The sequence below is a fragment of the Saimiri boliviensis genome, chromosome 11, assembly GCF_048565385.1.
Source record: "Saimiri boliviensis isolate mSaiBol1 chromosome 11, mSaiBol1.pri, whole genome shotgun sequence".
In the NCBI taxonomy this organism is placed as follows: Eukaryota; Metazoa; Chordata; class Mammalia; order Primates; family Cebidae; genus Saimiri; species Saimiri boliviensis.
In genome coordinates, this window is record NC_133459.1 from 11805337 (window position 1) to 11820879 (window position 15543).

The 15543-nt window shown below is 57.3% G+C and overlaps 1 protein-coding gene across 1 annotated transcript; it reads right to left on the reverse strand.

Moving 5' to 3' along the window:
- Positions 1 to 2138: 2138 nt before the first annotated feature.
- Positions 2139 to 13959, reverse strand: LOC101035190 (ATPase family AAA domain-containing protein 3A-like). Its single transcript, XM_074381528.1, has 14 exons — positions 13884 to 13959; positions 12587 to 12688; positions 12206 to 12265; positions 11322 to 11391; positions 9925 to 10090; positions 9613 to 9682; positions 6895 to 7132; positions 6620 to 6728; positions 6342 to 6528; positions 5977 to 6102; positions 5590 to 5714; positions 4673 to 4847; positions 2855 to 2958; positions 2139 to 2208 (listed from the first exon to the last, which is right to left on the reverse strand). Exons 1-14 carry the CDS (start codon positions 13926 to 13928, stop codon positions 2139 to 2141), a joined length of 1647 nt encoding a protein of 548 aa, XP_074237629.1. The 5' UTR covers positions 13929 to 13959.
- Positions 13960 to 15543: the final 1584 nt, after the last annotated feature.

Consider the following 15543-nt stretch of genomic DNA (forward strand, 5'->3'; position numbering starts at 1 on the left):
CTGAGGCACGAGAATCACTTGAACCCAGGAGGCAGAGGTTTCAGTGAGCTGAGATTGCACCGCTGCACTCCAGCCTGGGTGACAGAGCAAGACTCCGTCTCAAAAAAAATAAGCTTTTAAAAACAGTAACACACAACCTAACTAATGCATTAATTAAGACAAAACAACAAAAAAAAGCAGGAGCCAGTTACCGCACTGGAGCTGAGCTTCCTAAACTGTCCGCTCTCTGGCAAGAGGCTGTCATGTGGGCTGTGCTTCAAGGATTTGATTTATTACTGTCGCTATGGAAACAGGGAGGCAAAAGCTTGACTGGGTGGCTACCAGCAGCGTGGCCCACTCTTGGACACCCCACTTCCCAGAAACGTGGACTCAGACCCCAGGTGTCTCCAGCTTCGCACAAACGGCTCTGTCTGGAGAGCTTCACACGCTGGAGGGCTGTTACTCCACTGCTCAGGTGGCCTGGGTGTGAACTTCAGCCCTCTCAGCCTCTCCCGCCAGTGGCCAGTACCGGCCTGTCCATCGGAGGACCTCACGAAACCTACCAGAGACCAGGCTGGCTTGTAGTCAGTGTAAAATCCTCAGGTTTGCTCCTCAAATGTGAAGCCCTGCTCACAGAGGGGGTGAAAACTGGTGCAGATATGAGAGCAGCATCCCTTCGGGGTCTCCCCAGCCCCGCCCACCCCTGGCCTTCTGAACCCCTGCCACTTGGATCAAAACCCGGTCTTCTTGTCTCAACTAGAAGCAACTGCAGCACGGCCCTTCCTGTTTTTCGGGTGCATGTCGAAAAGTGTGCGGTGACCCCGTCAAGTGGCCAATTCCTTAGTGAGAATGTCCTGGCGGGTATCAGTCCCTGCTCAGCACCCTGAGTGGACAAAGTCGGGGCCAGGATTGTGTCAGGGGAGGTGGAGGAGCCACGGGGACAGCTGGCCAACAGAGGTCTGGACCGAGCACTCCCGGAGCCGAGCTGTTCCAAGACTTGGTGAAAATTCTAGGACTTTAAAATGCCTGGGGCTACATAAGGAGCGGCCCTTCTCAGATGAGGGCTTCTGGAAGGGGCATTTTTTGGCACGGAGAAGCAGGCAGGAGTGCCTTTTCACCCTCTCTGAGGCCTCGTGCTGTGCTGGGCCTTGCTGTCTAGAGATGAGCAGAGGAGGTAGAGCCTCTGCCGGAAGGGTATGTGGGGAGCGGTGTTGTGGCCGGGGCCCCCCGCTTTGTCCTTTTGGGATTGCACACGTGGAGCTCCTCCAGCTTCTCACATCAGTTTGACTGAGCCATCAACAGAAGCCACAGAAGCCATCAGGAATGAGCCCCTGGGGCTCCGCTGCTGCCAGCAGGGTGCTCTGTGGGCTGAACCTGGGCTCAGTGTGCAAGGGGTCATCTCCTCAGGCAACCATGAACTCAGATCTGCCATTACCCTGGAGAACAGGACAGGGGCAAGGGCTGCATGCAGGAGATTCTACCCCTTGAGAAGAGGTAGGGCCCGGGTCCCAGGCCTGCGAGCCTGGGCACCTAGTGACCAGCACTGGAGTTGCGAGCATGCTGCCTGAAGTGACACACAGCTCACAGGTCCCACTCAGGCCTCAGAGGCCTAACTAGGAAGCTGAGGGGAGTCCCCCAAAAAAGGGAGAGAACAGGGTGCTAGGCAGAGCCCCCGCAGCTTCTAGCAGCACCTCCCAGAGACAGAGGAGCAGGAAAAAAACCCAGAAGCTGGAAGCCCGGCCGGCGGGGTGGCAGCAGTGAAGTTAAGGACCCAGTAGACAGGGAAGTGCATGGGAGGGGCTGGTCCCGTGCCAGCAGGGCTCCCTGTGACACCAGCAGCCCAGCTTTGCTCCAAGCGGCCTCCACAGCCGGGGGCAGGCAGGCGACTGTAATCTTGGCCATGGGGACCGCCATCCTGACCCGTCTCCAGGGGAGGTCTCTTCCACCTGCAGCAGCTTCCTGCGAGCTCCAGGTCCAAGGGAGGTGCTGAGAGAGGACAGACACCCTAGCCAGTGGCTTGTCCTGCTGTCTGCCTGGATTTCGCACTCAGGCCTCCGCAGCCCATGGCCTGTGACCCAGGCCTGGCTGGACCCGTTGCCCTTTTCCCGACCAGCCCGCTCAGGAGGCTGCTTCAGAGAACTCAGGGTGGCCTTAAGCGGTCACACCAGCATGTTTGAAGCCACTGTCTTTTCCCTGTACGCTGCGTCCACTGTCTGGCCCGATCCAGGTCTGGTGGAGGGGAGGGAGGCCAGGGGGGTACCTGAGTGTGCACAGCCGCGGGTGGGGCACACGAGGCCAGTCCCAGGCACCAGACTCCCGGCCCTTCTGTGGCTGGTGCCTCATGTGAAACCCACTTTTCTGTGGTCAGTAAATTCTCCAGAAAGCTCTGGCCTCTGCCTCTTCTGTCACCTTTGACCCCAGGGGGAGGATAGGGGCTTCTGAAACCCTGCCCTGTGTCAGCCTACAGACACACACAGTGGTGAGACGCCTGTGGGACTTCATTAGATGAACAGACCCCAGCTCCCGCCACAGGCTTGGACCGGCCAGCTGGGTGTGGCCTCGGACACCCCAGCCAGGTTCTGTCTCCCAGTCACAAGATGTGCTCCTGCGCAGGGGCGTCGGGGCAGCCCTGGACCCACCCAGGAGTACTTCCTACGTGTGCAGGGGCCGGACATGTGGGGGTGGGAGGGGTCTGCTGCCAGGGTCTGTGAGGTGTGGGTCTCGCAGTGGACTCAGGATTGAGGGCACCTGTCCCCCGGCCCAGGCCCCTCCGCCTTCGGCCGGCCTATCTTCTGCTGGTGCTGCTGGACACAACACGCAGGGGCACTGGTGCCCAGCTGGGACTATCAATGTTCTCCTGGGTGTATTTCCAAACCTCAGCCAGTGCATATTCTGCTGGTGCTGCTGGACAGCATTCTGCATGCAGGCATCCATCATGGCCTCAGTGAGAAGCCCGTCCTCGGAGGCATACGCCATGTCCTAGTGGGGACAGAGGGAGCTGAGAAAGGCAGTTATGGGAACCCCTCACCCACAAAGCATGCCAGGGCCCAGAGGTGAGGAGGGGCCAAGCCAGAAGCGCCAGGGTGAAACAGGCCTCCTGCACCGCAGCAGAGCCCAGCACGCGTGTGGACACCTAGACAGGCCCCTGCAGTGTCCACAGTCCTGCCTGCATCTCAGTACTGCTGTTTCTCAATGACTTTCTAAAAACAGAATCTCAAGGTCGAGTCCCTCTGCCTGAAGATGCAGGGCAGCTCCCGAGGCAGGGTGGGATGTGCAGACCCACTGCGCGTCTGAGACGTGGCCATGCAGGGCCCATGGGTCACAATGCACCTCAGACCCTGGCCCTCACAGGCATCCAGGGCAGAGGCCGCCACTGCCCACCTTGGGGCACATGGGTGGTGGCACCAAGACCACCCCTGCCCCCACCATTCTGTCCTCCCAGGCACAGATCCCTGGATGCTACAGATGCCCTAAGTGCCTCTTGGCCTTGGCATCCAGCACACGGAGGCTGGAGCTACTGAGCCTGTGGCCCTCGGTGTCACTTCAGGCAGCCTCAAGGTCCAGCTCCTCTGCCATGGACTGGTTGCTCCCAATCCCATTGCCAGCAAAGTCCCCAAGGGGAGGCACCCATGGGTCAGGGTGTAGGGACCCCCACTGGGTGCCATTCTCAGGAGTGCACCAAGATGCCTAAAAGCAGCGCAGGTCAGGGGATCCTTCCGGACAGCTGACTGGGTCCCTTGCCCCATCCCAGCTGTGCTTCCCAGAGGCACGATTCATCTCCCAGGGTGCAGGGGCAGCCGCACACCATCCTCTCACGACACCGTCACCTGACAGAAACTGGCATGGGGATAACCATGTGCCCTCTCTGGTAGCACACACCTTTCACCAACCACCTACGCCCAGCACTTCAGGAGGTCAGAAGGTCAAGGCGGGTGACTCTACTTAGCCAAGAAGTTTGAGCCCAGCCTGCGCAATGTGGGGAAACTCCATCTCTACTAAAATTACCAAAAACTTAGCTGGGTGTGGCAGTGCGCTCCTGTAGTCCCAGCTACTGAGAAGGATTGCTTGAACTTGAGTAGTAGAGGCTGCAGTGAGCTGCGATGGAGCCACTGCATTCCAGCCTGGGAGACAGAAACCAGCCTATCATGGTGAAACACCATCTCTACAAAAAATACAAAAAAACTTAACTGGGTTTGGGGACAAAAGCCTGTCATCCTAGATACTCAGGGGGCTGAGGCAGGAGAACTGCCTTAACCAAAAAGACAGAGGTTGCAGTGAGCCTAGATTGTGCCACTGCAAGCCAGCTTACAGGACAGAGTGAGACTTTGTTTCAAATAAACAAAAATAAAAACAGGCCACGCGTGGTGGATCAGACATAGTGTAACTGCTCCGTGGGAGGCCAAAGCAAGCAGATAACTAGGTCAAGAGATCGAGACCATTCTGGCCACCATAGCGAAACCCTGTCTCTACTAAAAATACCAAAATTAGCTGGGTGTGGTGGCAGGTGACTCTAGTCCCAGCTACTCAAGAGGCTGAGTCAGGAGAACCTCCAGGAAGTGGAGACTGCAGTGAGCCAAGATCGTGCCACTGTACTCCAGCCTGGTAACAGAGTGAGACTCCGTCTCAAGAAACAAAATAAACCCCAAAGACCAAACCTTGACTTTAAGCCGCACTAAAAAATGCTGTCTTTTACACAAAACTTACAGAAAAAAAAAAAAAACAAAAACGAAGCAGCAGACTGGGGCCTAGCCAGGAATGATAGCCGCACCCACTTCACCACACACCTGTGGCCGGACAGAGGCTTAGTGACACTCACAGTGGCTCGCTTCTGAAGGAAGGCATCCACTTCATCCATGAAGAACAGGAGGCTGTGAACGAGACGGGAGGCCAAGCGTGCGAGTGTGATGCCAGCAGCAGCCCACAGGAGCATCCAGCCACGTCAGAAGCAGCCCACAGGAGCATCCAGCCACATCAGGATCAGCCCACAGGAGCATCCAGCCACATCAGAAGCAGGCCGAGTGGGCAGATCCCCACGAGGTGTGGGCTCCGTTCCAACAGGCCCTAACTTTTGGATCCGACAGAAGCCGATCCATTCGACCTCCGGGCAGCTGACCACGCTCTGGCCTCAGAAGGCCATGGGAAACCAACCGCACACAAGGGCAACAAACGGCCCCAGCGGTGCTCTGCACGCGGTCACTGTGGGAGCTGTTGAGGATGCATGCTATGCTGTCTTCAGCTAACGTTCAAATGTTTCTGTAGAAAGGATCCAGTGCCCAGCGCCCACCTGCACATGTGTTCGAGGGAGGATCGGCAGTGGGGGAGCCTCCCCTGCAGCTGTGAAGACCCTTCTCTCCGGCACCCACCCTCCTCCCTCCCTCCTGCCCTGAGCCAAGTATTCGCTGGCAGCCTCTGCATGCTGGGGGCCTGGTGCCCACCAGGGTCCATACTCAGGGGCCTTTCCCTCCTAGGGATTCTCCACCAGGCATGACTGCAAGGACAGAGGTGCAGAAAGACAAGGTCCCCGAAAGCCACCTGGACACCCCCATTCCCAGAAGGCAGGCTGCTGGGCCGCCGCGAAGGGCCTATGTGCGTGCTGTGGGGGCGTCTCACCCGCGCCGGCTGGATCTGGCCCAGTTGAACACCTTGTGCATGGCGGTCACGCCTTCTCGACCCATGGGGGCCACGTCCCTGTCTGTCATGATGGCGTAGTCCATGCCTGAGTGCAGGGCGAGTTTCTGCATAGGAAGGGTGGGGGAGACAGAACAGATGTCCTCTCTGCCTCTGCAAAGCCTGAACACTCCAACAGGAGTGTGGAACCCCTCCCTGGTGCCCCTGCCTGGAAGATGGGAGGTGCTGCTGCCCACACATCAGCACCCTGAGCCAACACGAGGGTGGGCAAAGGCCTAAGGGAGGTCCACTTTTCAAGCCCCGCGGACCCCTGCAGGCAGATAACGCTCCAACGGCCCCTGACCAACCTGCAAAGCCAGGCGCGCTCACCTTGGCAAACAGCGTCTTCCTGGTGCCCGGCGGCCCGTACAGCAGGACGTTCCTGTACGGGCTCCGGTTCTTTTTGGTGTTCCTTGTTGCTATGGCAAGGTTGAGCATCCGTGCTTCCAGGCTGGGCTGCCAGAAAAGATGGGGACTTGAGGGACTAACTCTGCCCCCATGGAAGCCTCAGGGGCGGGGGACTCTGCCTCTCAAGGAGCCACACAGCTCACGGCAGCAACTACCGCCAGCGCCCAGGTAGTCGCAACTCAGGAGCCAAAAACCTCTGGGTGTCACGAGCACCAGCAAGGGCCACAGCCACGCCCAACTTTGGGGACTTCTTTGGGTACCTCCCCCGCCAAGGCACACCTACTTACCCTGAGCACAAGGCCCTCCAGCACGTCCTGGGGCCGACGGAGGAGTCGCTGGCTGACCTGCCGGTGGGGAAGGGAAAGCGCCATTGGGTCACTCACCAAGGCCACAGCACAGCCACCGACGTAAAGACACGCTCGCTCACACACAGATACGGAACTGCCCTGAAGCACAGCCAGGACCGGCCAGGAGCTGGAACCCCACCCGCTGGCAGACAGAGCCTGTTGCTGGATTGGGGGCATTTTTTGATTCCTTGTTAGCTTTTATTTTCTTCACCACTCACCGAGTGACCTGCGGAGACGCCGCCATCGCCCTGCGGACAGCAGCCGCCAAACTACACCGTGGCCTGTAGCAGCTTCCCTTACAGATGGCGGCACACCCAAGTCTCGGGACTTGCATGGACCCCGGTGTGCACCCAAGCTCCGTCAAGAGCCCAAGCAGGGGAGACTAAGGCAGACGGGGGAGGGTCTCACTGACCAGACTTCTAAGCTATATCGCTGGACAGGAAAACCCACGCATGAAGCAGCATTCAGGGATCGTTATCCGGAAAAAAGGGACGGGAGGGTGTGCGCAGGCTCTGCTCAAGGGGCAGAAGGGACTCGGCCAGAAACCACTCAGGGAGGGCCAGGCCCGCGCCGCTACCTAGATGGGGTGCCCCAGCCTCCAGCACCATGATGCGGGAAGTCTCCCTCACCAGGGATGGCTTCCTTAGCTGAGCTTCGACGTGGTGGCCGGCAACGGCCGTGGCATTCTTGGCAGAGTAGACCCCAACAGCCAGCAGCGTCAGCCCGGCTGCCTGCAGCAGAGACACCACACTGGCACACCTGCCCCCACCCTCCCTCCCTCCCTCCTTCCCTCCCTCCCTCCCTCGTTCCCTCCCTAAGCAGAAGACGCACGTGGCTGCTCTGACTCTCTCTAGGCCCTTCGGAGAGGCACAGCGCTGTGTGCTGGCAGCACAGGAACCTGAATTCCCCGCCCCACATCCCACAGCCACTTGGTTACAGGAGGCTGGCAGGGCCGTCATAGTGCCCTACAAAGCCCCAGCCGCTGAGCAGGGCCCTGGGCAGACCCAGCCAGGTATGTCACAGGGCCACACCCTCTGCTACCTTCTTGGCCACTAAAAATGGTTCTTCCTGGAAAACAAGGCTCACCTGAAATCTCTAACTCATTTTATAAATGCATTAGGCCGGCTGGTGTGATGGCTCATGCCTTCAATCCCCGGACCTCGGGAATCCAAGGCAGGCAGATCACCTGAGGCCAAAGTTTAAGACCAGCCTAATAAATAAGGAGAAACCCCATCTCCACTAAAAATACAAAAACTTAGCCACTATGGTGGCACGTGCCTATAATCCCAGCTACTTGGGAGGCTAAGGCAGGAGAATCACTTCAACCTGGGAGGCAGAGGGAGGTTGCAGTGACCCAAGACCACATCATTGCACTCCAGCCTAAGCAACAACAGCCAAACTAAATATATATATATATATATATATATATATATATATATATATATATATTAGGCCAGGTCCGGAAGCTCAGCTCACCCCTCTTAGGCCAGCACTTTGAGAGGCCAAGATGGGTGGGGATCACTTGAGGCCAGGAGTTCACAACCAGCCTGGCCAACACGGTGAAACCCTTTCTCTACCATAAATACAAAAAGTGGCCATGTGGTGGCACATGCTTGTAATCATAGTACTTTGCTAGGCCAAGGCAGGTGGATCACCTGAGGTCAGAAGTAACTTGGAGAAAAACCACATTTTTACCAAAAATAGGAAAATTAGCCAGGCGTGGGGACAAGCGCCTATAGTCCCAGCTACTCGGGAGGCTGAGGCAGAATTCCCTAAACTCCAGAGGCGGAGGTTGCAGTAAGCCACGATGGCACCTCAGCACTCCAGCCTGGTGACAGAGCAAGACCCTGTCTCTAAAAACAAACAAAAGTCAATGGTGCATTAAGCAGCTCCCCATGTCCTCACGTGACACCTTGTCAACAATACAGGCGTCAACACCACCTGCGACATTCACCGTCACACTGATGAGGCCACAGGCAGGCACTGCAGTCAGCTCTGGGCGCCAGCACCATGGCTGAGCAACTGCGCATCGCGTGCCAGGCACCTACTACGTGCTGGCCAGCGGGGGACGGAGGATGCAGCCGGGTGTGACGTGGTGCGCCACCACAGCAGGCCAAAGCCTGGGCACAAGAGTGAGGCTTTAAATGTGAGAGGAATCTGTCAACTTCGAACTCTCAAGGTTTTATGAGAAATACAGAAGAGTTTTGCAAAATGGCATTGGGGTTGCCCCCCCCTTTTTTTTTTTTTTTTGAGACGGAGTTTCGCTCTTGTTACCCAGGCTGGAGTGCAATGGCGCGATCTCGGCTCACCGCAACCTCCGCCTCCTGGGTTCGGGCAATTCTCCTGTCTCAGCCTCCTGAGTAGCTGGGATTACAGGCATGTGCCACCATGCCCAGCTAATTTTTTGTATTTTTAGTAGAGACAGGGTTTCACCATGTTGACCAGGATGGTCTCGATCTCTTGACCTCGTGATCCACCCGCCTCGGCCTCCCAAAGTGCTGGGATTACAGGCTTGAGCCACTGTGCCCGGCGTTTTTTTTGTTTGTTTGTTTGAGACGAAGCCTCCCTCTGTCCCCAGGCTGGAGTACAGTGGTGAGACCTCGGCTCACTGCAACCTCAGCCTCCCGCGTTTCAAGTGATACTCCTACCTCAGCCTTCTGAGGAACTGAAACTACAGGCGCATGCCACCACGCACAGCTAATTTTTGGCATTTCTTGGTAGAGACAGGGTTTCACCCTGTTAACCAGGTTGGTCTCTATCTCCTGACCTCGAGATACACCCGCCTCAGCCTCCCAAAGTGCTGGAATTAAGGTGTGGGCCACCTCACCCAGCCGTTTTCTGGAGACAAGGTCTCTCTCACTCAGGATGGAGTGCAGTGGTGCAATCTGAGCTCCCTGCAGCTGCAACCTCCCTGAGCTTAAGTGATCCTTCTACCTCAGCCACTTGAGTAGCAGGACCACTGGTGCCCCCACCGCACCCAGCTAACATATTATTTTCCATAGAGATGGGGTTTCACTGTGTTGCCCAGGCTGGCAAATGCGTTTTTCTCCCAGCTCAAGGAGGGAGGAGCAGCATGACCAGCAGGTCCAACGTGGGCTTCCTCTGTGCCGGGAGAATGTCAGGGCCTGTGCAGAGCCAGCAGGGACAGGATTGAGACTCCAGGAGGCCCCCATAGCCGCCTGCCCTCCCTGCCGGGCACACACGTGTTTACCGTGGCTGTTACTTTGTCCCAGTCTGTCACCAAGGCATGGAATCCTTCCCCAAATAAGGTGCCAGCCATCCTGCAGGGGAAGGCGGCGGTGTGACCAGGAGTGACACCAAGACCTGAGTCACATGACAAGAGCAGGTTGACCATCAAGCTCTAACACAGCAACCCGGCCCTGCCAGGACAGAGGGGCAGTGCCCCACCAAGAAGCAAGCCTGCGGCTGCCAGGCCTGAAAGAGCTAGAGAGCGCCCAGGGACCAGCAACTCACATCTGCGGGGGCTCCGTCTGCGGCCGACCCGGGTCTGGGCAACACTCACCTCATGGACTCCAAGACGGTCTGGCGGTGCGCGGCCGCCTCCAGGCGGGTCTGCTCCCGGATGACGTCTGCATTCTCCCGCTCGGCCTTGGCACGCGCCCGGGCCTCAGCCTCCACTTGCAGCACCTCGTGTTTATGCTGCAGCTCCATCTCCCGCTCCAGGGTGGCTGCCCCAGAAAGAGGCAGAAAAGCTCTGTCACGCAGTGCAGCACGCCTGCCTCTGCCCACATTGTGGACAGGCCCATGCCACCAACAGGCACATGCTAGACAGGCCATGCCACTGAAAGGCCCACTCCACAGACAGACACACACACACAGGCCTTGGCAGGGACAGCGCCCCAGGCTGGCCCTGCCCATGAATAAAGTCCCCTAAAATCTGACCAGGAGACCCAGGCACCTTCTCAGGATGAGGCGTTTAAAGCAGCTAAGCAGAACGTGGGGTTACCAAGGAAGCCCTCTCTTACACAGAAGCACAGCTGTCAGAACTCTAGAGAGCGTGATGTGCCATGTGTCCGGCTACTGATGTATTAAATACACACACCTCGCCACAAGCCCACCCCTGGTGAAAAGTAGTGACAAACATTTGCTTGGAGCTCTTGCCAACAAATGCCATGTGTCACCAAATACCTGTGATCCCCACCGAGACCAGGACGGTAAAGACCCATGTTCTAGGCTGGGCGCCGTGGCTCATGCCTGTAATCCCAACACTTTGGAACGCCCTGGTAGGTGGATCACGAGGTCAGGAGTTTGAGACCAGCCTGGCCAACATGGTGAAACCCTGTCACTACAGAAAATACAAAAAAATTGCCAGGCATGGTGGCTCACGCCTGTAATCCTAGCACTTTGGGAGGCCGAGGTGGGTGGATCACCTGAGGTCAGGAGTTCAAGACCAGCCTGGCCATCATGGAGAAACCCCATCTTTAAAAAAAAAGAAAGAAAGAAAAGAAAAATACAAAAAAATTTAGCCAGGTTTGGTGGTAGGTTCCCGTAATCCCAGCTACTCGAGAGGCTGAGTCAGGAGAATCCCGTAAACCCGGAAGGCGAGGTTGCAGTGAACTGAGATTGTACCACTGTACTCCAGCCTGGGTGACAGAAAGAGACACCATCTTAAAAAAAAAAAAATAAACAGGCCCATGTTCTTCCCATCAAATTAAACATCTGCACTCCTTGCATGGACTCTGATGTCCAGCACAGACAGATGTGACTTCCAAGAGGGAGCCCCACCCCACGGAGCCTGAGAATGCTTTGCCCACTGCATTTGTAGAGATAAGGGGCCATACTGCAGAACTCAGGCCCAGAGTGCATGCCGGGGAAGCGTTTGCTGGGCGCTGAGGTCCACAAGCAGCCCTGGCTCTCCATGCCACAGCCGCCCTGCCCCAGCCAGGACAGACTGTCAACCTCGCCGCATGGCTTCCTGCCGCTGCACAGACTCTTCTTGCTTCCGTAAATTTTCCTCATTGAGACGTTGCTGAGAAGGAGATGCAGAAAAAGAGAAAAAGCTTTAAAACCAGAAAAATACTCAACACCAATCCAGAGGTGGCGGCTGCCCCAGGACCTGAGGGCTCCAAGCGTCACAGGTACCTGGGGGTCTACAGACGCCGCACCCTAACAAAGAAACAGGTGACACTTGGCAGGATAGGCTGGCTTCAGGAGCCCAAACTTTTCAGCAGCAGAAACAGCGTTCACTGCACTGCGACTTCACTGACAAGGGCCACTGCGGGGCAGACCTTTCAATATCACTGCTGTGATTCAGGCTGCACTGAAGGAAGGTCTGTCTTCTGCCAATTACATTTTAAAGCCATGATACCCACCACAGGCAACATGTGAACCCCGCCAGTGAGCTCAGGGCTGAAAATGACAAGCCCCAAGCTTTTCTCATGGGCCCAGGGACCCACCTCTGCCATTCACCAGCCATTTCAAGCGTGAAGATGCTCACTCTCAGCCAAGCCCCCAGGAAGGAGGCAAGGAGGCTCTGCGTGCCTCGAGAGCCTCTACTGTGGAGGCCACGCAGGGTGTGTGCCAAGATGTGTGTGTGTGTCAATGTGAGTGCCTGTTAAAACATGGGCCTGCATGTCCTTTGTGTACATGTGTGCACACATGTGCATCTGTGCCTGTACACACAGGCCGGTGCCTGTCTGTCCAAGTAAAGCTTCCCCTGCACTAGCCCCCGCTGTCAGCAACCCTAGTTTTTTTGCCCCGTGGCCTCTGATCCACTGACTGGTCCCAGAAAGACACCTATGTTCTTGGGGACACAGGCGCCTCGCAGGGGAGGCTGGCCTCACCTGCTGCTTCAGCTGGTCCTCGTGGCACTGCCGAGCCAGCTTGTCCTGATACTGGGCCCTCTGTGGAAGGAAAAAGGGTGGCAAGCACACATCTCATCCGGAAGCTGCAGTCAGGGCTGACTAAGCCGGGCTCCGGGGCCTCCTCCACGCCGACAGCGTCACATAAACGTGTGGAGGCAGGGGACCTCCCGTCTGGCTCAGCAGTAAGGGGCCTTACAGGCCTTAGGTGTTTGTGCAAGGCTGTTCCAGGGGCAGCTCCGATGGCTGACTTCAGAGCACAATCAGTAGGTAACTAAGAGCCCCGGGGCCCACCCAGCTCCCAGTCCTGCCCCCCAATCCCCAGAGCCTGGCGGCCTCCTCCGAGGCCTCTTGCACTCTTACATTCTGGTGCTGCCGGGTCTCCTCGCTTATGGTCTTCCTTCCCTCCTCAGCCTGCAGCCGGATCTGTTCGCTCTTATGCTGCTCCACAGCGGCCTGAGACTCCTGCAGAGCACAGCGCTCACCACCTGTCGCTTGCTCAGGGCTCGCACTGCCTCACAGCCCCTCCTGCATCTGCACGCGTTCCTGCACGGCAGAGACTCCATGCCCAGACTGCTGTGTGCACCCAGGCTCAGCTTCTGGAGGAGTCCGGACCCACAGGCAGAAAAGCACCAGCAGATGCCTACGAAGGCCCCAGGGAGTGGGGCCAGACACCACCTTCCCCTCTTGGGTCAGGTGCGCCCTTTTGGAGCGTGCTTAGGGCACAGCTCGTGCCTGTTCTAAGAAGCCTGCTGAGTGGACCAGGTGTGATGGCTCTATGATCCCTGCACCTTGGGAGGCCAAGGTGGATCACCTGAGGACAAGAGTTCGAGACCACCCTGGTGAAACTCTGTCTCTACTAAAAATACAGAACTTAGCTAGATGTGGTGGTGGGCTCCTGTAGTCCCAGCTGCTCGGGAGGCTGAAGCAAGGGGTTGAACGTGCGTGGCTGAGGTTGTAGTGAGCCACGATCATGCCACTGCATGCCAGCCTGGGAGACAGAGTGAGACTCGGTCTCAAAAAGTAACATAAAATAAAATAAAATACAAAATAAAACAAATCAGGCTGGGCATGTTGGCTCACGCCTGTAATCCCAGCACTTTGGGAGGCTCAGGCAGGTGGATCACGAGGTCAGAAGTTTGAGACCAGACTGGCCAAAATGACGAAACCCTGTCTCTACTAAAAATACAAAAAATTAGCAGGGTATACTGGCAAATTCCTGTAATTCCAGCTACTCGAGAGGCTGAGGCAGGAGAATCGCTTGAGCCTGGGAGGCGGAGGTGGCAGTGAGCTGAGATCACACCACTGCGCTCCAGTCTGGCCAAGAGAATGAGACTCTGCTTCAAAATAATAAAATAAAATAAAACAAACTAAAAAAATCCTACTGAGTGCAAAAAAATGAGGTCAAGAAGACCCCCGCCCTCAGGATGACGTGATGCCCTCATCAACGCTGGCGCTCCATCTTGGGCAGCTCTGCGGCAGTGTCTCTGACCCCCCCCTTGTTTCCTTCTGTGAAATGAGGTGCCCAAGCTTGGCCCTGGGCCCACTGCTACCCATGTACCGACCCCTGGTCCTACCCACCAGCACTGGCCCCTACCAATCTCCACGCCTGTATCTCATGTGCGCCCCTGGCCTCCCTGCTCACGCCGGCCCCACCCACTTTGAGCTTGGACTGTTGCTCCAGCTGCGGCGTCTGCTCCTGCATCTCGGCCAGTTTCAGGGTGTCCTTGGCATAACCTGTGGACACAGGGGGCACAAAGACCAGGTGTTAGGATATGCAGGTGCCGCTGGGCAGGCATGCACACGAGCCAAGGGACTTTCTGGAATCCACGGCCATGCCTCCACCTCAAAGCCCCCAGCCCTGCCTTGCCCATCCTCCCTACTAGTCAGACCTTGCATGATGATTCCCCATCCCCAGCAGACAGCCTGGGGCCTTTGTTGGACTTTGTCCCCACAGGGGCGATCTTGGAGAGTCACATCAGGAAGGCCACCCACCCCATGTGGACAGGAGGAGGCTATATCCCAATTCAACAAAACGTGAGGTGATGGCTAAAGTGTCCTTTATTTTTTCACGTTACATACGTTTCCTCTAAGCTTCCAGTAGCTATTGTCACTGATCTGCTCTCAAGCACGTGCAGGCAAGAAAGGGAATGAGTAAGAATCAAATACCGTCCAACAAGCTCAGGAAGTAGGTATTCTACTAACCGGTAAGGCCTAAGCATCAGGTCTCAAAATTTTCTAAGATGACACAGATTTCCATCACAATTTTTTTTTTTTTTTTGAGACGGAGTTTCGCTCTTGTTACCCAGGCTGGAGTGCAATGGCGCGATCTCGGCTCACCACAACCTCCGCCTCCTGGGTTCAGGCAATTCTCCTGCCTCAGCCTCCTGAGTAGCTGGGATTACAGGTACGAGCCACCATGCCCAGCTACTTTCTTGTATTTTTTTTTTTTTTTTTGTATTTTTAGTAGAGACGGGGTTTCACCATGTTGACCAGGTTGGTCTCAATCTCTTGACCTCGTGATCCACCCGCCTCGGCCTCCCAAAGCGCTGGGATTACAGGCGTGAGCCACTGCGCCCGGCCTGAAGTTGCTCCATTTATCCTTAGGCACCTGCCGGTCTCCCAAGCCGCGGTCTACACCGCCCTCGGCCCCAGGCTGCAGGGGCGGCAAAGACAGCGGCGGCCCCGCGCCTTCGCCCTTGGGGCCCTTGTTGATGCCGAAAAGCCACGACAGAACTCGCGCCGCCGCCAGTTCCCCAACCCGTGAGTGACGAGCGATCAGCTGGGAGCAGCCTCCACGTGCGAGCCTGCGCAGGCGCGACACACACCGTTTTCTGCAGGCGACCGAAGCGCGTAAAGGCCGCGCCGCGCACGGCTCTCGGATTGGCCGCGAGGACCGTGACGTCAGCGCCGCGAACGCCCGAGCAAGCTCCGAGACCGGACCCAGGGGGCGCACCCACAGGGGGCAGGAGCCAGGCAGGGGGGCGCAGCGTCTGACTACGGGAGCTAGGTTGGGACGCGGTTCCTGAGGTTGTGCGCCAACTTGGGGCAACGTCAGTTCTGCGGTGCCAAAGCGCCGGATCCGTTGTCAGGGGCGTCGCGGATTTCTGGCCACGGCGGCTAACGGCGGCAGGTATCCAGGGAGTTCTAGCGTTCTTGACACATGCGGCAAGGCGCCCGGCGGTGACGCCCGGCTGCGGAGAAGGGCCGCGCCGGCGCCTCACCCGAGATGGAAGCGGCGCCCACGATGGGGCGGGGCCCCGGGGTTTCCGCACCAGGAGCTCAGGGAAGGTGCCCAAGGCGGAGCTGGGACGCCCGGG